Source organism: Notechis scutatus, chromosome 4, assembly GCF_049901735.1.
Source record: "Notechis scutatus isolate UNSWTSFEM ecotype Mainland chromosome 4, rNotScu1.2, whole genome shotgun sequence".
NCBI lineage: Eukaryota > Metazoa > Chordata > Lepidosauria > Squamata > Elapidae > Notechis > Notechis scutatus.
The window spans coordinates 88,057,693-88,081,816 of record NC_142012.1 but is presented as its reverse complement, the minus strand read 5'-3'; the positions used below and the strand labels follow the sequence as shown (position 1 = coordinate 88,081,816).

Here is a 24,124-nt window from a genome sequence, read left to right as displayed (position 1 = left end):
GTGGTTGTGCGGAAACTAGGAGGGAGGCCTATGAGGTACGCTTGCAGACTTCACTTACTTATAAAGTAATAAAAGTGGGATAAAAATATAACAAATAAAATAAATGGCCACCAACACAGAGGAATCCGCATCCTCTGGCCTCCTTTTCTATTTCTCCACCTGGCTTAATATTTCCACCCAAGAACGAAGCCTCCGTTGTCACAGCCGGTTCGCGAACCAGAGGGAAGGGGGAAAAAAAAATTCGGGCCTGCCGGTCAAAGCCCCTTCCGAGCAAGCGGCGGTCCCATCCACGAAGCAGCGAGAGGCCGCCTGTGCAGAGGGAGCCGCGGCAGCCTCGCCCCTTCCTCTTCGAAAGGCGCGCGGAGGCGGGGCAAAGCGGGCCAGGCGAGCGGCGGATTTGGCGGGCTGTCGCGGCCGAAAGTCCCGGTCTTCCGCATGGCGGCAGGGGAGGAGGAAGCCCTGGAGGGGCTGGACGGAGCCACGCTGGAGGAGCTGATGGAGAGCAGCTTCGTGGAAGAGCCGCCGGCGGAAAGGTGGTCGTCTCGGCCGAGGCTGAAGCGGGGGGCTTGAGAGCGCCGGGGGTGTGTGTGTGAAATGCGAGGGATCCCCCGGCTTAATACCTTAAATGCAGCCTGGTTTGATCGTGGTTTAGGGAAATGTAGTTCACGGTACCGTATAAGTAAGCTCAGAGAAGCAAGACGGTTCTTCTGCTTCCAATTGGGAAGGGGCTCCATAGGATCATCAAGACGGTTACAAATTTTTCCCCGATGTGAAAGTTAATAATGATGATGATGATGATGATGATGATGATGATGATGATGATAACCACCTCTGGTTGTTGTTGTTGTTGTTGTTATATTATTATTATTATTATTATTATTATTATTATTATTATTATTATTATCATCATCATCATCATCATCATCATCATCATCATCATCATCATCTCTATCTCTGATGGCCTGGATGTTCTTTCAAAATGAAAAGTAGTAAATGTAATGGTTCCCTCCTGGGCTTGACCTTTTGGCTGTAGATAATGGTTCTCACTTGAAATCCCTTCTGAGTCCTTTTGAGAGGGAAGCATAAATAGGCAAGAGGGGTAGCCACAACCACAGCACTGAAATATTGCCCCCTTTTTAATAAGCAGTGACATCCCTGCCCTGGTCCTTCAGCTGGAAAATGTGCATGGTTATTCTATTGTAGGTGTAATTATCTATTTTACCATCTAAAAATAATTGCCTGCCTAATTATTTTAGGTTTCCAAAGAAAATGATTGGCTTCCCGGATACTGTACTTCAAAGAGGTTTGAACAACAGATACTGTGTTGTACATGTCCAGGATGACGAACGTGAGAAACATCTGACAATCATTTCTTCCCTGCTTGACGATTCAGAGAGAGAGCTGTGCATCCTTCAGGATGACTGGTAATTCCTGGGCAAATACAGACAGTGGACATTTGCCTGGCAAATTTCTAACTATATCCCTATTGTGAAAAATTAATTTTGTGATAAATTTATAAGAATAATGGTCAGAGGTTTTATGGAAACTTTCTCATGGTTTGTTCTTACTGTATACTTATACTTGGTGAAACCCTCCTGTGAGCTAATAAACTACACTGCTCAAAAAAATAAAGGGAACACAAAAATAAGACATCCTAGATCTGAATGAATGAAATATTCTTATTAAATATTTTGTTCATTACATAGTTGAATGTGCTGACAACAAAATCACACAAAAATTATCAATGGAAATCAAATTTAGCAACCCATGGAGGTCTGGATTTGGAGATACACTCAAAATTAAAGTGGAAAAAAACACTACAGGCTGATCCAACTTTGATGTAATGTCCTTAAAACAAGTCAAAATGAGGCTCAGTAGTGTGCATGGCCTCCACGTGCCTGTATGACCTCCCAACAATGCCTGGGCATGCTCCTGATGAGGTGGTGGATGGTCTCCTGAGGGATCTCTTCCCACACCTGGACTAAAGCATCCGCCAACTCCTGGACAGTCTGTGGTTCAACGTGGCGTTGGTGGATGGAGCGAGACATGATGTCCCAGATGTGCTCAATTGGATTCACGTCTGGGGAACAGGCGGGCCAGTCAATAGCATCAATACCTTCGTCTTGCAGGAACTGCTGACACACTCCAGCCACATGAGGTCTAACATTGTTGTGCATTAGGAGGAACCCAGGGCCAACCGCACCAGCATATGGTCTCACAAGGGGTCTGAGGATCTCATCTCATCCCTGACTACCTAATGGCAGTCAGGCTACCTCTGGCGAGCACATGGAGGTCTGTGCGGCCCCCTAAAGAAATGCCACCCCACACCATTACTGACCTACTGCCAAACCGGTCATGCTGGAGGATGTTGCAGGCAGCAGAACGTTCTCCACGGCATCTCCAGACCCTGTCACGTCTGTCACGTGCTCAGTGTGAACCTGCTTTCATCTGTGAAGAGCACAAGGTGCCAGTGGCGAATGTGCCAATCTTGGTGTTCTCTGGTGAATGCCAAACATCCTGCACGGTGTTGGGCTGTAAGCACAACCCCCACCTGTGGACGTCGGGCCCTCATACCACCCTCATGGAGTCTGTTTCTGACCGTTTGAGCAGCCACATGCACATTTGTGGCCTGCTGGAGGTCATTTTGCAGGGCTCTGGCAGTGCTCCTCCTGTCCCTCCTTGCACAAAGGCGGAAGTAGCGGTCCTGATGCTGGGTTGTTGCCCTCCTACAGCCTCCTCCACGTCTCCTGATGTACTGGCCTGTCTCCTGGTAGCGCCTCCATGCTCGACACTACGCTGACAGACACAGCAAACCTTGCCACAGCTCGCATTGATGTGCCATCCTGAATGAGCTGCACTACCTGAGCCACTTGTGTGGGTTGTAGACTCCGTCTCATGCTACCACGAGAGTGACAGCACCGCCAGCATTCAAAAGTGACCAAACCATCAGCCAGAGAGCATAGGAACTGAGAAGTGGTCTGTGGTCACCACCTGCAGAACCACTCCTTTATTGGGGATGTCTAACTGCCTATGCTTTCCACCTGTTGTCTATTCCATTTGCACAACAGCATGTGAAATTGATTGTCAATCAGTGTTGCTACCTAAGTGGACAGTTTGATTTCACAGAAGTGTGATTGACTTGGAGTTACATTGTGTTGTTTAAGTGTTCCCTTTATTTTTTTGAGCAGTGTATATTTTTGGGGTGTGTTGGACCAAGGCTAAGCACAAAGGCTGGATTCACATAGTGGGTTAGCATAAAATATGATTAACGGTTTTGTGATTCAACATGTCTTGTGAACATAACTCATAAGCAAATTGGAAAAAGTATGCTGTTTAGTTCTCTTAGCCACCCTTCTGTCGTATTATTTATTTATGTAACTAGTATTTATTTTGTATTAATTTTTGCTCACATTTTTTCACATATTTTTTCATTTCATATCTACTTACCCGTGCCCTGTTTTATAATTTCAATTTACCGTATGTAGTTGACCGTCTCCATTCATGATTCTGGGTGGCTAACCACAATTAAAAACATAATAAAATACATAATTCTAAAAACAGCACACAATTATAAGCAGTTGAGATAAAAAAACAGAACCACCACCAACAAATTAGTATAACTATTGGACAGAGTGCTCCACACATTTGATTTCACAAATCTCAGTGATAAAAATGTCTTTAGGTTTTGTTAAAGATAAGCAGGATTGATGCCATTCTGATCTCTGAGGGGATGATATTCCAAGCAATAGAATATAATATCACTATTTGTATTATTTATGCTAATTATAATTAAAATGGCTCTAATCTAAGCAATTTTGAATGTAGATAAATCTATGCCTTTTAGCCAGTAAACTATCCAGTTTTGTTAGGCTAGCAGATTTGGGTTTCAAAAATCCACATAACGGGGAAATTTTTTTTGTCCTGTTTATGTGGGGATCTGTATGTGCACATACACAGAGAAGAGGTGGATCACTCATAGAAACCATAGTTTATTTTCTTTACTTTATCTTCTGTTTCCAAACATATTTGCTCCCTTTAATCTTTTTTAAAGGATTTCTGTTCCAGTCCAGCCTGGTGATATAATTCACTTAGAAGGAGAGTGTAATTCTGGTATCTGGATAATAAATGCAGATTCAGGATACTTAATTCTGTATCCAGATGTGTTACTTTCTGGCACAACTGTATCAAAGAGCATTCAGTGCATGAGAAGAGCTATACTGAGTGAAAAATTCCGGGTAAGTAAAATAAATAAATATTGGATTTCTAAATGTTTAAAAGCAGCTGTCATGTTAATAATTTTTATCATAAATAAAATCACAATTTACTTTAGCTCCAAAATGGTGCTGGATTATTGGATGGATTCATTTGCTGTAGTTTCAGATGACATTTAATTAAATGTATGCTTCATATATTATTACTTTACAAGTGAACCTATAAGGATAGAGGTCTTCTGAATGCTTTTGTTACTTCCACATGTATATTGGAGGTGATGGACCCTGATTCTTTTATAAGGCAGTAAATAGAGGCAGTACTTGCCTGTGTTTTATCAGTTTCATCTGCCATGACAGCTGTGATTTTGTTGGATTAAAGCATGGGTGTCACATTGCTGTCATATGATGTTTCACAACATTTTCCCCATTTGTGTAGCTGTGGTGGCCGTGGCTGCATGTGATGCATCCAGCCCGTGGGCTACCAGTTTGACATCCCTGGATTAAAGCATGTGGCAGACTGTTTTATCTTGATAACTTTGTGATATGGCTGTTCCCATATTATTTGTTTGAAAAGATCATAATATCTGGGAGTTTATTTTTTTAATATGGTTAAAAAATATGGTTGGGCCAGCAGAAGCCCTTTATGCTCCAATCATCAGCCATGAGACTTTTAATATTTTCATGGAAACAAAATATACATCTTTACAGTTTTTTTTCTTTATTCTAAAAATATAACAAAAACAGCACTATTGCACTTGGAGATTATAGATACTGATAAAAATGTACATTCAGACTTCAATTATCTGTTATTTTTGAAAGATTTATAATTAGAATAATAGAAAAATTGTAGAAAAATAATACTCAACTAAGAAACAGTCTTTATAATCTTATAATACAAGATAGCACATTCACTCCTTAGTTTTTTTAATATTCTTTTTTGCTATATGTTGTATGTTTTTCTATTCTTAGCTTTCTTGGCTTATTTCAAGCAGAGCCTTAGTTATCTCTGCTCAGAAATAAGTAACTGTGTTTAGTGACATACTAATAGTAAGTGTATGTATTGTACAGGCCTCGACCTTAGTATGAGCATAGTAAGGGGAGCATAGAATTTTGCAGATTAATTGATATGTAAGACAAATTTATGCAAATATTTTGAAAGTGGTTGTTTTGTTTTACAGAAATGTGAACGTACTTCACGCGCAATGCTGGTAGGCACAATTTTGCATGAAATTTTCCAGAAAGTGGGAATAAATTTTACACAGGAAAAAGTGAAAGAAATTGCTTTCTCAGCTGTTCATGGACCAAAGTATTTAAAAGAACTGTAAGGATTATCAATAAATAATTTTTCAGAACTATATTTTCTTAGTTTTAATACTTAGTGGAGACTAGTTTGTGTAGTGTTATTGTGCTTTGCTACTGTTGACCATGTGAAAGCTGTTTCATTAGAACTCTATGAATCAAAGATTCACTTTGTGAAAATGTTTTCGGTTACCAGGTTTCTAGTATTCAGCTATCAATTCAGTTTACAATAGTGAAGCATTTTCCTTCTCATTATCATGATTGGGAATGTATGCTAAAATACTTTTCATATTTTCACATTCCTATTTTCCCTTCTTTTTTGATCTGGAATACACGAAGGACCCAGAGCAGTGTGGTGCTCTAAAGGTGAAGACCTAGGTTAGCAATAGATGTTTCTCTATCAGAGTGCAAAGAGAAAATATCTGCTGTGAACTCTGGAAAGGCATCAGGAAGAGCATCCGGCCAGTAAACTCTCAGCTTCACTCAGCCACCACAACCCCATCTTGAAGCAAAGAATTACAGGGTCATCAAAGAAAAGAAAAAAACATGGACCCGGGTCTCCATTCAGTCACCCAAAACCTTGGGTGTGATCCTTGAGTTCCTTTGGAAATTATTATTAACTCTACTTGGTTTCATAGATCCAGTGTGGTCTAGTGGTTAAAGCACCAGCCTCAAAAGCAGGAGAGCATGACTTCAAGTCTGCCTTAGCCATGGAAGCCAGCTGGATGACTTTGGGCCAGTAACTGTCAGTGCAGCTGAGGGTTACTGTGGGAAAAATAGGAGGAAGATATGTTTGGATATGTTTTCTGCCTTGAATTATTTATAAAAATAATAAAGGTGGAATACAAATAAATAAATAAAAAATTGAATTATCATTTTATTAATAACATTATTTTATGATCCTGACCCCTTTTTAATTTCTTATTGCTGACTTTTCGCTAAATGAAAAAAGCCAAATAATCTTTCTTGTCTACCTTATGTAAACTTATCGAACATTCTTCTTTCGCTCCTGAAGGTATCAGTTAAATCTGGAGCAAAAGGATATAATGCATGAGATTGAGGAATACTTCCCATCTTTTATTAAATGGGCAGAGGTCTATACATACAAACACAGCCAAAATAATGTGCAGTTAAAACCGTAAGTAATTGTTAATTGAACAAAAACAAACTTAACACGCTTTTTAGTGCAATGTTTCCCAGCCTTAATATTTACCACATTAAAAATTAAAATGAATGCATTCATAGAATTTGATTATTGAAACATGTAAAAATATTAAACCCTTAGATATTAACATAAATATTTCCCATTAAATATTTTAACAATAAATAATGAGTGTTTTAAATTTCTTCAAATATCTTTATTATTTGGCAAATAATTTTGATTTTCCAAATTCCTGAGCGGGTCTTGGGGAAGCTGCACTAAGTTATCCTGCAGTTTGGTTTTATATTACAAGGCATGATGTGGCCTGTATGTATTATGGCTTAGTGTAGCATAAACCCATCCAATTGTGCTTTATTCAATAAATTAATGTAAGCAAATCACCACAGCACAAATTTGTATACATGTCTTCAATTCCTTGCCCCCCCCACAAATACAAATTGTTAAATATTGTGTCACCTGAACTATCCAATGACAACACGTTTTCAAGCTTGTATTATTCATAGCTTTGCTGATGTTGTAGGCGAGCTATATTTAGTAGTCAAAAACTAGAAGCAGTTTGGTTATATCTTTTCCAGAAAATATCCAATTTTTGTTGTGATCTTTACAAAAGGCTGGTTCTGTTTATGAATGCACTGCATATTTATGCTGATGTGTTCTTTATTTCAGGAGCTAAACACAGACTAATAATAGCCCAAGTTGTTTAGACACATTTTCTTAGGCTGCGGTACTATTTCAGTCTTCTATTGAACAGGAATGAAGGATTTTAATTGTTCTTCCTTGTGTCTTTCATGAAATGCATAGTTAACAGTTTAAATTAACATATACAAATTGTTTTGTGACAGGCTAGGAGCTAAGTCCTGTTATAGTGTCAAAGTTACAGAAATCCTGGATGTTGAGGAGAATATCTGGTGCCCCAGGTTTGGCTTAAAGGGCAAGATCGATGTGACAGCTGGAGTAACCATTCATGAAAGATCTAAAACTCAGACAAAAATAATACCACTGGAGCTTAAAAGTGGAAAAGAATCTAACTCTGTAGAACATAGAAGTCAGGTACATGTTGGAATATATACGGAATGTAAAGTTTAAATACATGAAGAATATAAGATTATACTATATATAAGAGCATCCTAATGGACATACTTGCAACGCATTTTGTAGATAATCTTCTGTGCTGGGCTGAATGATACTTTATTTCCATGATTTCCTGACATTGCCTTTTTGGTCTTCATAGTTGAAAGGTGCCAGGAATATCTCATTTGACATTCCTGGCAAGTTAGGAGAAGAATGTGTCACCTATAACAGTGAACTACTGGAGTCTGTTTAGTATAATGGTTAGAATATTTTTGAGGGAGGAATGTTTTCATCTAGGCAACGGCAAGCCATCTTCTGATGCAATTATATGAGATTGTTTCTGGGGTTAGAATTTACATAGCACTTACTCTGTATTGATGATCTTAGGATGGTCATGAATCAGAAAATACTGAATATTGAATTACTGTAGTTTTAATAATCTTTCTCAGTAATCTAAAATGCTGCACATGTCTTCACTTTGTTTCTATGTTTAATTTTCGGTTTTGTTTTAAATATTTTTTTAGGTTATTTTGTATTCCTTGCTGTGTCAAGAAAGGCGAGTTGATCCTGAAGGTGGATTTCTCTTATATTTGAAAACAGGCAATATGATTCCTGTCGTAGGAAGTCGTATGGATAGGAGAGGTAACCTTTGTGATAGCAAAAATATCTATTGCAACAGCCTCCTGCAACCCTTTGCCAGCAAAAATGGAGCTCGGGAGCCCATTTTCTTTGACAGAGCGCTCAGGCTGCCACAGGCACCCCCAACACGAGTGACATCGAGCTGGTCACACCCTAACCCTAACCCCTCCCCCCTCCTCAAGGTCAAACACAACCTTAATGCAGCCCTCAATGAAATCGAGTTTGATACACCTGAGTTATGGCAAATCATCTTCATATATTACAGGGCTGTGCCTAATAGATAATGATCAGGACTTTGAACTGGGCCCAGAAGCCTTCTGTTCACCAATCCAGCAATCTTTCAGGGGGTGTTAATCTGTACTCTCAAAGTTGTCCTGTTAGCCCGCAGAACTATATTTAATAAAGAGGTTGACTTGAGCCATGATGGAACTGTACTTAATAATTTGTTCATGTTCGGGTGAATGGAGGAATGAATTCATAGGGCCAGTCCTCAAATATACTAAATGCCCAAGTTTTGCTGTATGTTTTTTTTTCATGCCCTTTACAATTGAGAATGTCTGAACTTGTTTCTCTTTTTCTCCTTTGCAGAACTGATTAAATTGAGAAATCAGCTGGCCTTCTATTTAATCCACAACACATATAAATCTATAGGAAAAAAGCAAACACAGCTTGCCCCTCTACCTCCTTTGATTAATGATAGCCAAGCATGTAGCTATTGCTCTCAGAAGCAGAACTGTATACTTTATAGTAGGTAAGTTTCTTTTAAAGAGGTTATATGAAAGTGTGCCTTAGTCCAGAATGGCTGATACCATAATTACAAGAATCATTCTTGGCTTTGATATAAGCAGTGATGGGATTCAGCCAGTTTGCACCACTTCAGGAGAACCAGTTGTTAACTTTCTGAGCAGTTTGGTGAACTGGTCATTGGAAGAAATCATTAGGGCAGAGAACCAGTTGTTAAATTATTTGAATCCTACCACTGGGTATAAGGAACCATGTAATAGAGCAGGGGTCTCCAAACTTGGCAACTTTAAGACTTGTGGACTTCAGTTCCCAGAATTCTCCAGCCAGCATAGTATAGCATAACTGGCTGGAGAATTCTGGGAGTTGAAGTCCACAAGTCTTAAAGTTGCCAGGTTTGGAGACCTCTAATAGAGGGTTGAACAGGAAAGCAGGAATCATGCAATCTAGATATTTTTTTTCAGGTGGACTCATGCTTAGTTGTGTTTCAGGGCTGTAGAACACCAGAAAGATGTCTTAATACCTCCAGATGTGGTGGCTGCTACTGAAAAGGAGATCTGTCATTTAAAGCCTTCTCACTTGGAATATTTCCATCTCTGGTATCTAATGCTAACTTTAGAGTCCCAGTATAAAGATGGGAAAAAAGGGCGTAAAAATATATGGATGCTGCCTGCTGCAGAAAGGTAAGACAAAGACTTGAACAAGTATAAACAGTGAATTTTGTAAGCTCATTTATAAACTTTATTCTACACACTACAATAAAAAGAAATGGTATAGCTTGAGTTTTTCTCTAATGGAAGAAATCCAAACCCAGTTTATTCTTTGTTCTTGATATTTGCAGAGAAAAACATGGGGACTGCATTGGAAATATGATCAGAATAGAAAACGTAGTAGAAGTTTCGGATGGACAGTATCTGCATTGGTTCCAGCGTAGAGATGATTGTGTGCCAATCACAACTTTGATGGTCGGGGACAGAATTGTTCTAAGTGATGAAGACAACAGTTTGCTTGGCTTATCTACTGGCTATATTCAGGAGGTTAATAGAACCAAACTTTCCTGCTTATTGGATAGGTATTAATTGCATTGTATTGCTTGCATTTGTATTTCACTTGCTGAGAATTTTAAAAAGCAACATTTTATAATTGCGGAATAAGATTACACGTCCCCGCTAATAAACAGTGATATTTCTATTTACTGTGACATTAGCAGATCTGTATATAGATACTTGCATGTCTGTCTATTGAAGCTGTTTTGTTAAGTATCAATACTACTTGTACTTCGGATTTCATTTAGCAAAATGTTTTTCTCTGGAGATGTGCGAATGTCAGGATGAGGTATGTTCCTGGTGAGAAATGGGACTTGCATAGAAGCTACTGTATCATAGTTGAAATGGCCAAAAGATTTAAAATATATTTTGTATGGACAGATGGTATTTGAACTTTTTGTGGAATTTTACTGGTTCTGTTTAATGTGTTTCAGGAATTTATCTCATCTCTCTGGGGATACTGTATATAGATTAGATCATGAGGAAGGAGCACTTGGCATAGAAGCTCCTTTAGCAAATCTTTCTAAATTAATGGAAAATTCTCCTGTCAGGTATTTTTCTGGTCTTTATTTCCACACAAGTAACATTACTCTTAGAAATATTCTACAGTTGACTGTTTCATCTTTCCTCTCTTCTCTTTTAGTGAAAAGCTTCGTAGCTTAATAATAGATTTCTGCAAGCCACAATTTGTTCAATACTTGAGTTCCGTCCTTCCTCCAGAAGCGAAGGACACGGTTGCAAACATTCTGAAAGGTACAGGGGACAAATGATTATTACTTATAATTTATTTATCATTTTTAAAAATTGCCCATCTCCCTCATAGAGGGAAAAATAATCTAGTTTCCAGAGCATTAAATTAATACCTTCCAGCTGCAAATTCTTTTGACACAAATATCTGTATACCTTCAACAATAATCTCATTCCGCAATATAATTACTTTATTCAGTAATGTTCATAAGCAGGCATATCTTTAAAAAATATCAATGCCACAGTATTGAAAAGTTATACAGGGTGTTGATGCAAAATTTAAATTCCAAGTTCATATGTTGTAATTGTAATTCTTACAAATACTATATGAAGGAGGGTAATTTTTTATGTTGGATTTTTAAGTGTATTCGTATATAGAATTTTCTGGGCTGAAGAAGCACTTTGAATTTCTCTTAAAGAGCCAATTATTGCCTGGTTTCTTTACGGTGGTTCACATTTCTACCTTTTTTGCAAATATCAGGACTTAGTGGTCAGATGTAAAGTAACTACAAGGAAGCCCACGGTTATTTCTCCAACTAGTACTCTCTGTCAAGCACTTTTTTACTAGTGGAACATCCGATGTGTGTGTGTTTTTTTAAATGAGCATTTATTACTAATATTATTGTCAGAAAATTAATAGAGACAACATTTAATTTACAAATTTCCCCTTGCATGGAACAAGTGTAGCACAAGGGAGTGATTACATGACTCTAATATGTTTACAACAGCAGTGAATTAGTTCCAGGTTCAATTCTTGGCAAGTAGAAAAAAAAAGACTATGAGACTTTGAGGTAAATGGTTTTCCCTGGTTCCCTCACAGACATGCCTATTCTAGCAGAACCCTTTTGCCGTCTTCTTTGGAGAGTGCTATACAGGGAGTCCTCAACTTACAACCATTTCTTTCGGGACTGTTAGAAGTTTCAGCACTGAAAAACTAACTTGCAACCTGGTCCTTGCACTTGTAACAATCACAGCATAGTCACATGATCAAAAGCCTGGCATTTGGCATCCTGCATGTGTTTACAGTGGTTGCCCTGTCTCAGGAGTCACAGGGTAGCCAGTTGTGACCATCCCAGCTGGCTTCCATCTAACAAAGTCAATGGGGGGAAAAGCTGGTTTCACTTAATGACTACATGATTCACCTAACAGCTTCAGTGATTGACTTAACAACCATGGCAAAAATGGTTGTAAAATTGGGTGTGACTCACTTAACAACCGACATGCTTAGCAACAGAAATTCCAGTCCCCGTTATGATTGTAAGTTGAGGACTACCTGTACTGTATTCATTGGAACTGACTTATAGGATTAGATGGAAATATATTTTCTCTATATAGGGAACAAAGACTAAACGGACTTTTAAAGATAACATTCTAGCATGGATATTCAAATACTTTCTCTAGTAATGTTGTTTACAGAGAAGAAATAAAGTACAGTTTTAGTTAACATGGAGGGTTAATTGTTTTTCTCTTTGTCTGCTAAATCCTAGGCTTGAATAAACCCCAGAAACAAGCAATGAAACAAGTTCTCCTTTCAAAGGATTACACCCTGATTGTTGGTATGCCTGGAACAGGAAAGACTACGACGATTTGTGCTTTGGTAAGGTCTTGTATAAGCCTCTGATTTTGAAAAAGGATTAGCAACTGTCCCTTTGTTTAAAAGTTGGACCTGATGCTAGGGTAAATATGATAATTTTGATACTCAAATTGTAACTTCTGAAATGTAAACGTTTAACAAAACAAACCAGGATGTGACTATGTTTTTAATGTGGACATTATATCTATCGAAGCAATGAATTCAGAGGTGGTATTCAGCAGGTTCTGACCAGTTCTGGAGAACCAGTAGCGGAAATTTTGAGTAGTTCGGGGAACCGGAAAATACCATCTCTGACTGGAGATTTTATAGTATCTCTTCCCCTGCCACGCCCACCAAGCCACATCCACTGAACCGGTGGTAAAAACATTTGAATCTCACCACTGAATGAATTCTTGACAGTCAACCCCCCCCCCCCCCCCCCCCCCCCCCCCCCCCCCCCCCCCCCCCCCCCCCCCCCCCCCCCCCCCCCCCCCCCCCCCCCCCCCCCCCCCCCCCCCCCCCCCCCCCCCCCCCCCCCCCCCCCCCCCCCCCCCCCCCCCCCCCCACCCCCCTAAATCATTGAAAACTTCAGATCTGTATACTTGCAGCATATATAAATTCAATTTCACATTTTACCAATAGGGAAGTTCCAAACCCTCTCCAATATGGCAAAAAATATGTCAGAGCACATGGGCTAGTTGCTTCTGATTGTGAATAAATGTACCAACCCTCCATAATCTTCATTGTCTACATTAGAATGGGCAATCACAGAACATAGAATAATAGAGTTTGAAGGGACCTTGGAGGTCTTATAGTGCAACCCCCCAAGCAGGAGGCTCTATATCATTTCAGACAAATGATTGTCCAGTCGCTTTTTGAAAGTCTCCAGTGATAAAGCAACTGCAATTTCTTGAATTCCTGTTTGTTTTTATTTTTGGCCTGCAGAGCCATCTCTGACTATAGTTGCTGAAAACTAATGACCGTGTTTGGTCACTTTAAGATGGTAAGCAATAAATATGACCTGAAATAGGTTTAGTAACCACAATTGAACAATTTAAATTGAAATTGTCCACTCAACAACTTACTTTTTCATCATTGCTGTGCGCAGTTGCTAAATGAGGCAGTTGCTAAACAAGGATTACCTGTATTTAAATCACGTTCTCCTACTTGCCATCTGCTTTGCATTGTAATCTACCCACTGCACTCACACTGCTATTGACTATCAAAAAGTTGCTCACCCCTGAACTTACATAGTGCATAGACCCTGACTTGCCAGAGACATGAGAATAGAGTTCTCTTGTTTTTCCACTCAGATTTCCTACAGTGTGGAAGAAATCTATACTTCCAAGAGTTGATATGGTCATTCATGCCCTAGTCACCTCCCATCTTGACTATTGCAACTCACTCTACATGGGGCTTCCCTTTTGAAATGCATCTGGAAGCTCCAGTTGGTTCAAAATGCAACACCCCACGTGGTTTTGTACAGCTCTCCATGCACATGTGTCACCTCTCCTGTGAGAGCTTGCATTGCAATTCAAAGTGCTGATTATCACCTTTCAAGCCCTTCATGGCTTGGGACCAGGTTACCTGAGGGACTGTCCCTTGCTGGTCACATCCACTCAATCCACTAGAGTGGAGAAGCAAGGAATATTGTGAGTCCCGTCCCCTAAGGAGGAGCACCTGGTGGGATCTGGAAGAAGGACCTTCCCTTCCTCTGGAACATCATCCCTCCAGAAATGAGACGGGCTCCTGCTCTGACACTCTTTTGTAAAGCCCTGAAGACGTGGTTTTCTCCACAAGCCTGAGGAACCTAGAATGGGATGGAGCCCATTAAATGAGTGATTTGAGTGCATGTTGTTGTTGTCAAGTGGGGGCGGGGGATTTATTATATTTTTTTTTATTTTTGTTTTTCTACATTGTATTTTTTATTTTCTGTAAGACACCTAGAGTTGCTGTGAGCAAGTAGGTAGCTATGTAAATTCCCTACAATAAATATTTTTTAAAAAAATACATTTATATACAATTTGAATATGTACCTGGCAGCTAGTGAAAAATGATCAGGGTGAGATTGGCCTGTATAATTCTGTAGACTTTCTTAAAAACATTTTCTGAATGTAAGAGTTGATCCTTCTGATCTTCTCTCATATTACTCGGGTGGGGTGGGATAGAAATCAGTGCAGGGGAACTAAATAAGCAGGTTAAACTTGGTTTTTCCTTGGTTGTTTTCCCCATGTTTTAGGTTCGGATTCTTTCTGCTTGTGGCTTCAGCGTTCTCTTAACCAGTTTTACCCATACAGCAGTTGACAATATCCTTCTTAAGTTAGCCAAGTTCAAAGTAGGATTTTTGAGGCTAGGAAGAGCTCAGAAGGTTCATCCAGACATAAAGAGGTTTACAGAAGAAGAGATCTCCAGATCAAAGTGCATTAAAACTGTGGCTCAGTTGGAGGAACTATACCAAAGTCAGGTAAGGAAAATGCCTTACAGGAGTCTAGTGTTACTAAAAAGTATCTTTACTGGGAAGTTTATGTTGGTGGTATTATGTTGTTTTAATTTCATAATATGTATGCCCTAATTAAGAGATCATGTTTTAATCAGATGGATAGGAAAGATGCATTCATATTTACAACAAAGATATTGCATCTTTATTTATTTTTTTATATTATATATACATGATTTACAAAGGGGCTTTTAGCCATAGCTCCATTCTGCATGATTTTACTGCTGAAAAAGAGAATTGATCTCAGCATCCATGGTCAAGACTTTGATAAATTTGCAGTTTGGGGACTGCTTTTTCTTGCTTTATAGATGTGCAAAAGAAGATGGATTCGCCCACTCATAAACGACTTTCCTTCAAATTCTCAGGATCTGTAACGTAATCCACAGTTGCTGTGCTGGAAAGGAATCCCTGCAAATAACAAAAGCCACTTTGGGGCTCTGTAATTGGGCGTCTTTGCCACTAGATGATGCAAATTTTAACATGGAACCTGTTTGCTTTAGGATCTGCTTGTGAGATAATAAATGTATACTCCTAAGGATTTAAGGGAATTAGAGTTGTCCAAAGAATGCAGAGGTTGGCCAGCCTGTTATATATTCTACAAGATAAAAAATAATTCTCAGAGGTTATTATCAACAAACATACCAACATCTTACCATTTAAATTTCTGTTAAAAAATCCATGACTGATAAATGGTTTCAGAGAAAGATTAACCTTTCCACTTCACTTTTGATCAACTTTATTTCCCTGCCACCAATTTCTTTAAAAGTTAGGAGGGAAAATAGGTAGGTATATAGACAGCTGGAATAATGAACTGAAGAAACTTCTTGGATGAGAACCGAAATGTCTTCAAAGAAAAAAAAACAGAAAGTCCAGTTGCCTCTTTAAAAAAGCACCTTTGAGACACCATGCCTAAATCAGGGCCTCACCACGCCACGGACCGCAACGGAACACCCAAACCCCCCAGAAAGCTTCCCCCCCCCCCCCCCCCCCCCCCCCCCCCCCCCCCCCCTCCCCCCCCCCCCCCCCCCCCCCCCCCCCCCCCCCCCCCCCTTTCCGGTGGCTCCGAAGCACCCCAAAAAGAGGTCCAGTTGCCTCTGTTGGAGAAAAAGCACCTTTGAGACAACCATGTCCTAGATGACTGAGAATCTCCATACAGAGCTGGAATAATAAATTATACTTGGCTCCCTCTCAAATTCTGACAGCAGGGAGATATTAAGAACTGCATTTGATAACTTGTACAGGGAACACAATCTAGTATTGTTTGAATGTGAATGCATTTCTGATTTAGGGTTGAAAATAGGTGCCGTCTTGTCATACTTTCTCATCTTTTTCCAGCAAGTCATTGCAACAACATGCATGGGAATAAACCACCCAATCTTCACCCGTAAACGTTTTGACTTCTGCATAGTGGACGAGGCTTCTCAGATTAGCCAGCCCATCTGCCTTGGGCCTCTTTTCTATTCACTTCGATTTGTGCTGGTGGGAGACCATCAGCAGTTGCCTCCACTTGTGCAAAATCCAGAAGCCAGGTAGGCAGCATGACAGGCTATAGGAATTCACACTTACTGTTAGCCATGCTATGTGCAAGTCACTGACTGAATTTTTATTGCAGAGAACTTGGCATGAGTGAAAGTTTATTCAAAAGGCTAGAACAAAATAAGAATGCTGTTGTGCATCTAACTGTCCAGTACCGAATGAACAGGTATGTGTGTAAGCATGAAACATATTGTTTCACTGCACCACAAGACTGATAAAATCTAACTTTTTTTTTTTCATTTTAAATCCCTTTAGTAAAATTATGTCATTGAGCAACAAGCTGGTGTACGATGGTAAACTGGAATGTGGCTCTGAAAAGGTGTCCAAAGCTATCATTGACTTGCCTAACTTAAAAAAACTAAAATTGGAAGAGTCTTCTTCAGAAACGTGGCTAAAAGAAACACTTGATCCAAATAATCCCGTTTGTTTCCTTAACACAGAGAAGGTAACTTTTATTGGGCCTCTCTTCACATCCACAATGCAATTTGATGTTGCGTTTTGTTCTGTTTCTCAGGAAATTAAAGGTGCAGAATTAATATGAAGAGGTCTCTGACAGTTGGCTTTAACTTCCACCAGGAGAATAGTGGCAGGGACCATGTGGTATTGCATCTTTGAGTAAGATAAAGTTGGCCTCTCTGTTTCATCCAGTGCAAATCTCTCTCTTATCCCAACAGTCTTATCAGTTATTTTTACTTTCTTCCTTCTATCCTCTATCCTGTCTTTTTTTCTTTTCCATTTCCCTTGATATAGTAATTAAATATTATTTATTTTTCTTCCTTGAGAATGGTTCATTTAAAAGCAGATTGCTTTACAAAATGTCCAAATGTTCAATTCCAATAAGATTGGCATTAGTGTAAACTTTGTCCCCTTCAAGCATATTTATATAATCTACCTGCAGCAGTTTTTGCTATAGATCAATATAGTCTTCCTAAAATAACAAACAGCTTGAGATTTTCATTGCTGTGGATTTAAATGTAATATATGATGTTGGTCTTTAATCTAGGTTGAAGCCCCAGAACAGACAGAAAAAGGTTGTATAAGTAACATGACTGAAGCCAGACTGGTGTTCTTCCTCACATCCATGTTTTTAAAGGTATTTTTCTTGTATTTAACATTATGGAGATTTTATTTATGCATTTATGTTGAGATACTTGTTAAATAAAGAGGCATACTAGTAGTCTTCACCTATTATTCAGTCCTTCAGATTGCCTGGCCTCAATATGTTTTGGGGGTGTGATGAGGTTGGTGATTCATGCCTGGAAGTTGGTTTTGTCCCTTGGAATTCATGACACGTGAAGACCAAGCTTCCAATTTCCTCTAATCACAAGTTGTTGAAAATTCATTTTATTTGCAGAAAAAAAGCTGGCAATTTGTTATAGTTTTCTGAGGTGAAGTAGAATGCAGTTTCCCTTCTTTTCCTGTGGTGGTGAAGCAGATCTGGTTTTCCTCTTTCTTCCCTTTAAAAAATGGGAAGTTTGTAGGGGTGCAAGGCAGCAGGATTTATACGTAGATGTGGACAAAGCACCTGAAAGCCTCCTCCTTTTAGGAGCCTTCAGGTGGGAAAAGGGGCTTATCTCTGGTTTAGTGCATAATAGATCAATCTTCACATATATCCAGAATTAAAGCAGAAATCACTGTACGGTGTAATTGTAGTAACTGGGATTATAATGTTCGCAAAGTGCAAAGCTTCCACTGAATTTTGCTCTTAACAGAAGACGCTTGCACTGAGTTCAAAAATGATTTGGAAGAAAAACTTCTGGTTTTTTTTTGCAAAACATGATAAGACAAGCTGCTGCTGCGAGAATTGCATTTACTTTAATGATTGGATTCTTTAAAGCAGCAGAATCTTGTTTTTCCCCCAACTTGTGCGGGTCAGTATGCTTTAATGAACGGCAAGTAGGTGTTGTGTTCTTGTCTGAGATACAAAGCACATATTTCACATGATATCTAAAGAACTTATATATGTTCCTATATAACCCAGATCTTGGGATAGTTATCAACAAAACTACATTTCTGTGATAAATAAGCTAAAAAGTGTATGGGAGAAAAATATGCCAATAATTAATGTTAATAGGGTGAGTGGGCATAGTTTTTGCAGCTAGAGGACACATTTGATTTCCTTAATTTATTTCAGTTGCAAGGAATATGGGAGCAATGTCAGAGAAGGAAGTGGCTTCTTGTGGACCTCAGATTGCTCACTCCAGGCTTAAGAGAAGATAAAAGCAGAAGGTGGACTGAAGATACCTAAGAATAAAGTTGCATTAAAATCAAAAGTAATTAGATTAAGAGGGCATTAGTGGAGGTGAAAGAGAAGTTCATTTAGCCTATTATATCATCAGTGGGTAGTACAAATTGGATGTGATCCTTTTAAAACATTTCTATATGTTATTTTCCTAAATCTCCTAAAAGGATGAGTGTTGGAATGCATTCTGTCACAGCCATCTGGGATTCCATAGTTCTAACGCTGGGATTATTTTTTAGGCTGGTTGTAAGCCTTCAGATATTGGAGTCATATCTCCATATAGACATCAATTGAAGATCATTACCGATTTGATGGCAGGCTCGTACCTCACTGATGTGGAAGTAAATACTGTGGACAGATACCAGGGGAGAGACAAGAGTATAATTATAGTATCCTTTGTAAGAAACAATGTGGATGGAAATGTGAGTAGAATCATACACCTGTTCATAGTTCCAAGTATTTTAGGTTTGTTGTCCAACATTTAACTTATATACGGTGCAGTGCTTTAAAAGGTTCATGTACTAGCAATTAGTATAATTCTTTTTTTTCTACAAGAAATCTAATTGGATCTTAATATAAGTGATTGGTTTTCATTTTGGATATTTATATACGGCTGTTTTGCATGCTAGCCAAATACACTATGGATAAGACAGTGGGGCAAGTAAGTGTAGCCTTAGTAGTCCTGTTTTTGTACTGATACTCTGTGCATCAGAGATGCTTTCTTTTAGTTGTTAGTGGCCAAACCAAAAATTCAGCATGCCCCTTTCGTTTGCGGTGGTGCTCTGACTTAGAAATAAAAGAGATATAAATAATAGTTTGATATAAAACGAATAAGAATAGGCACAATAAGACAGATCAAAAAATAAAATACAGAGTTAAGGAAGAAAAAAAACAAAAGCAAACTGAAAAAAATAATTAGGAGTGAGTTATTTACTCTTTTTGTGCACACATGTATATGATAAAATGATGAATACAATCATTTAAAACATCCATTCTTGGTCTTTTTTACCCAGAATAGCATTTGCACAAATAACAATTAATAGAAAAATGTTAATATATTATAGAAAGCGACCAGATTTGAATATATTTATTTTGAATTCAAATGATTTTCAAAATATTTTCTATCAATTTTTCAACAACTGCCCACATTTTAAACAAGAGTGATCCAACTAACATTGTTTGATTTTCCTGATTTCTTTACAACTTTTCACCAACAAAGCTTAGCATCTTTAGTATCAAAAGTTGGCAATATGTAAAAAAATGCTTACCTTTGACCAGGTCTATAAAGACTACAGTTTGTAATGTTGTATTAAAAGAGTGGAGTGCCGTTTGTGCTTAAGACAAAGTGTTTTAAATTACATGAAAGAAATACTGATTTTAAATGAAGCAGAGGGTTACCATTCTGCTGGGGTTAGTTAATAGTTAATCATTGATGAGATCTATGTAACCAATGCAAAGGAATGATTACTATTTGAAAGGAATGGAGAACTTGTGAGCATTCTTTGTGCTTCCCTTTTAAAAAAATAATAGGTTGGAGAACTTCTGAAGGACTGGAGACGTCTTAATGTTGCCATTACAAGAGCTAAGCATAAGTTGGTTATGCTGGGCTGTGTACCGTCCCTTTGTCTCTATCCTCCTCTAAAGAAATTACTTCATCATCTGAAGAATGAAGCTATGATATCCTTTCTTTTTCATTTTCATTTATTGTCTTTTTGGCCAGACTGCTTAGATGAAGACTTCAGGCCTCCTAAATGAAGATGAAAATTTAATCAACTGTTAAATCTGGTCTGAAAGGACAAGGTTGCTTCTTTAACACTTTCATTTAAAGAAAATGAAACCAGATTTGGGAATCTCTTCTCAGAAAATTTGAAGTAAAGTGTGTTCTGATTAGGCAAAAATAAAAATATTTAGCTAAAAGGAACAATGGGACTCAGCTTTTGGATAGTATGGGAATTGTATCCCTTGCTTTTTGGTCTCGGAGCCTCAAAAGTAGATAAAGCGATTGTCTGTTTTGAATATTGTCTGCTATCTCCCTACACAAACCTTAGCTAAAAGGATAATGGTTTTTTAAAATCATCTCTCTGGAGCTGCTGGTGCTTTGGGAGGTGAGGGAAAAGTTGAGCTATTAGTCTAGCTAGCAGGAAGAATTTGAGAAAGACAAAATGCTCTACCAAATCAGTGTCCAAAATGTATGCAACAGTGCTATCACATCACCTGCCCTAGAGCACACTATTCTTAGGACACTACTGTAGTTGGTGAGCAAATGGGGAATTATTACTGGGGAATTATTGCTGACCAAGTCATCCACCTAGCACAGAAATGGTTTGCTTTCCTTTTGCTTGCTAGGATAGTGCAAAATGCCTGTGGAAGGAACCAAGAATGTCCCATTAACTAGAGAGTTTCCAGTATTACTTAGTGTAAGAGATGGGGTGAAAGGTTGGACAGCTGGCACGCTTATCAGTGATGTCTTAGATGCAGCACCAATTTTGACTGTCACAAACCTGTGCTTAATTAACCCCACCTTCCCTCACTCCTCCCATCAACTACCTCCAGGGAATGGCAGTTGGGGCAAAAACTGCTTGCTGCTTCTAATACCATTTCCTTGCTTTTGTGGCACTCACTCATGCGCAAGACAAGACTTTGATAAGGCAAGATTGCATTTGCATTGAAATCCATCTTTCCATCTATGGAGGCAATTTTAGCATGGTCTGCTCATTCTTCCGGAGCCTTAAGCTCCAGGGACCGGTGGCCATGGAGGGCGATTTTTCCACGGCGTGTGTGTGTGTGTGTGTGTGTGGTTTTGCACACGGCCTGCATCCTGTGCGTATGCAGATGGGGCTTCATTTGCTTGCATGGCCCAGTTCCTGGTGGGCCTTGGGCTGGTGCCAGTCCACAGTCTGCGGGTTGTGGACGTCTGTGTTAAATGTTACAGAAATTGGATTTAAATAGAAGTTGACCCTTAATAGAGATGGAAACACTGCAAATGCTGATAAAAGGAGTTAATATGGGGTTTATAATGATCTGAAAAGTATGCAGGCCAGGGTATTCTTACATGGGATTGAGTTTCTTAAACATATTGGCAACAATAGATTGTGTTTCTTATGTGTCTTTTTTTAAATTAATGATGGGAATTTAACAGTTCTGAGAAGATGCTTCCTCTTTTGCTCCATGCTTCATTTTATAGGTAGTCCTCACTTACTGACCGCAGTTGGGATTGGCACCTCTGTTGCTAAGTGACATAGTTGTAAATTGAAACACATGGCTGCTTCTGACTTATGATTGCAGTTTGTCACTTCTGGTTATGTTCTTTAAGTGCATCACCCACTGTTCTTAAGTGTGACATCATGTAGCTGTGACTTGCAACTTCCTGCTTCCCTATTGATTTTGCTTGTTAGAAGCCAGTTGTGAAGGTTGCAAATAATGATGATGGGTTGCTGTGACTGTCATAAATGCACACCAGTTTCCAAGTGCCTGAATGACAGTTACGTGACTGCAGGGACACCATAACTTTGAATGATCACTGAATTGGTCAGTTAGTGTGGATTACCTATATATGTAATGATTCAAACTATGGGATGGTGTAAGTCTGATACCTAAATATTACATAGGTTAAGCATTAAAACCTGACACAATTTTCATAGTACTTGAACTAAAGACATGTTTTTCTTAATGTTTCTTACATTTTCAACATTCCTTTAGGAGCATGTGAACATGTTTTACATTGTAAACTCTTATGACAAACAAACAAACACTGAGGAGAAAATCTTCACTATTATGAAGCTGATACACTGAATTCTGCCAGAAGGTGCTAAACTGGATTGTTCCAGCTTGTTTTACATACTAATGATGCCTTAAAAAACTCTTTGGCATTTTAAAAATAGATCTTAAAGCATTATCACAGTATATCTATTTGTATTTTTCCCATTTTGAAAAACAATATGTAATTAAGTATTTTGAATTCCTTTTATTGAGATTTTGTGCTCACAAGTTGTGAGTAGCTTTAGCTTTTTATACAGAAATGTTAAAGTATGCAGGTTTCACTTCTCACTTCAGTTAAGCATGAATTAATCTAACTCCTCCACTGTTAAAATTGGTTTGTTTGTAGTATATCTTCCTCTATGTCATAACTATTCAAGAAACCTTCTAGATATTGTTGTCTCAAAGCCTGATCCCCACTTAAGAATGATCCCAGCCCTTGTTAAACATTCATTTTAAGAGAAATATTTATTTGGCATTGCAATGATGTAATTTTAGGAAGGATGTTTGAAATGCTCGTTTCTAATGTTAACATAATTTTGGGGGGGAAATAGAACTGTGCACCTCTAGTTCATTGCATGTTCTAATACCATTTTATTGAAGCAGTGTACGAATTCAATTTTATGTGTATGGAAATATATCCTACACTAAAGCTACCTCTTGGACGATATATTTAACTTTCCTTTGGATTTGATTGTTATATCAAGCTCCAAACTGCACTAAAATCAAATTCTTTTCTACGCGTATTTTTGTAATATTTTTTACCTTGTGTATTGAGTTCTTAAATTCTCATCTGTTTTTATAGTACCTGTAATAAAATTAATTGACATAGGCATATACTTTTGCATTTATTGGTATATCTTATATTATAAATCTCATCTGCCATTAGACTATAGCAGCCTTCCAAACATGGTTAAAAACAGCCACTCCTAATGAATGAAAACATACAATCTTTTTTGTAGCTAGGTAAGGTTTTTTTTTTGCCTCTCCTCTGAAATGGTTGAAGAAATGACCAATACAGATAAACACGAGTTGTTGGGCTAGCAAGTTATTTGGTGGGTGATTTTTAAACCCCTTTTAAACAAATATATCTTTATTGCATTCTCTCTTGGATGTCTTTTCAGGGACAGCATCCCAGTTGTGGGGGAGGCTCAATACCAAAAGTGACAGGGCCATAGTTTCCTATATGTGGGGGACTCTACAGACAGTGATTTATGCCTTGGTCATCTCATTGCTTGATTACTGCAATGGACTCTATGTGGAGCTGCCCTTGAAGACTACCCAAAAGGTTCACCTGGTACAATTTAGCAATAATGGGCATAAACTGCACTGGCTGCTACCATAGTTTGCTTCCAGGTATGATTCAAGGCGCTGGTCACTACCTATAGTCCTTCCAAAGGATTTGAGGGATCACCTGTCTCCCATAGTGTCTGCCCAACTGGTTTGATCTGGCAGGGTTGGCACCCTACAAGTTTCATATCAGGATCCTGGAAGGACATCTTCACTTTAGCAAAACCTTCCCTCTAGGTGGAGGTCCTCCGAGATTCAAATGCCACCACCCTGCTGAGTTTTCCAGGCTTTTTTATGAGGACGATCTTCCTTTT

At 38.7% G+C, this 24,124-nt stretch overlaps 1 protein-coding gene across 2 annotated transcripts; it reads left to right on the top strand.

Annotated features, from left to right (window-relative positions):
* The first annotated feature begins 381 nt into the window (after nt 1-381).
* Nucleotides 382-22,625, top strand: DNA2 (DNA replication helicase/nuclease 2). 2 transcript variants are annotated; one of them, XM_087964059.1, is made up of 21 exons: nt 382-533; nt 1,257-1,424; nt 4,052-4,235; nt 5,390-5,532; nt 6,526-6,648; nt 7,515-7,722; nt 8,268-8,385; nt 8,971-9,133; nt 9,615-9,806; nt 9,965-10,195; nt 10,604-10,720; nt 10,813-10,922; nt 12,404-12,513; nt 14,729-14,953; nt 16,322-16,515; nt 16,599-16,688; nt 16,778-16,967; nt 17,526-17,615; nt 19,004-19,186; nt 20,295-20,443; nt 22,447-22,625. In XM_087964059.1, the coding sequence occupies exons 1-21, from the start codon at nt 436-438 to the stop codon at nt 22,499-22,501; spliced, it is 3,141 nt and encodes a 1,046-aa protein (XP_087820185.1). In that variant the 5' UTR covers nt 382-435; the 3' UTR covers nt 22,502-22,625. The 2 variants fall into 2 exon arrangements, with proteins under 2 accessions (XP_087820185.1, XP_087820186.1); XM_087964060.1 differs by having other exon boundaries at nt 450-581.
* Nucleotides 22,626-24,124: the final 1,499 nt, after the last annotated feature.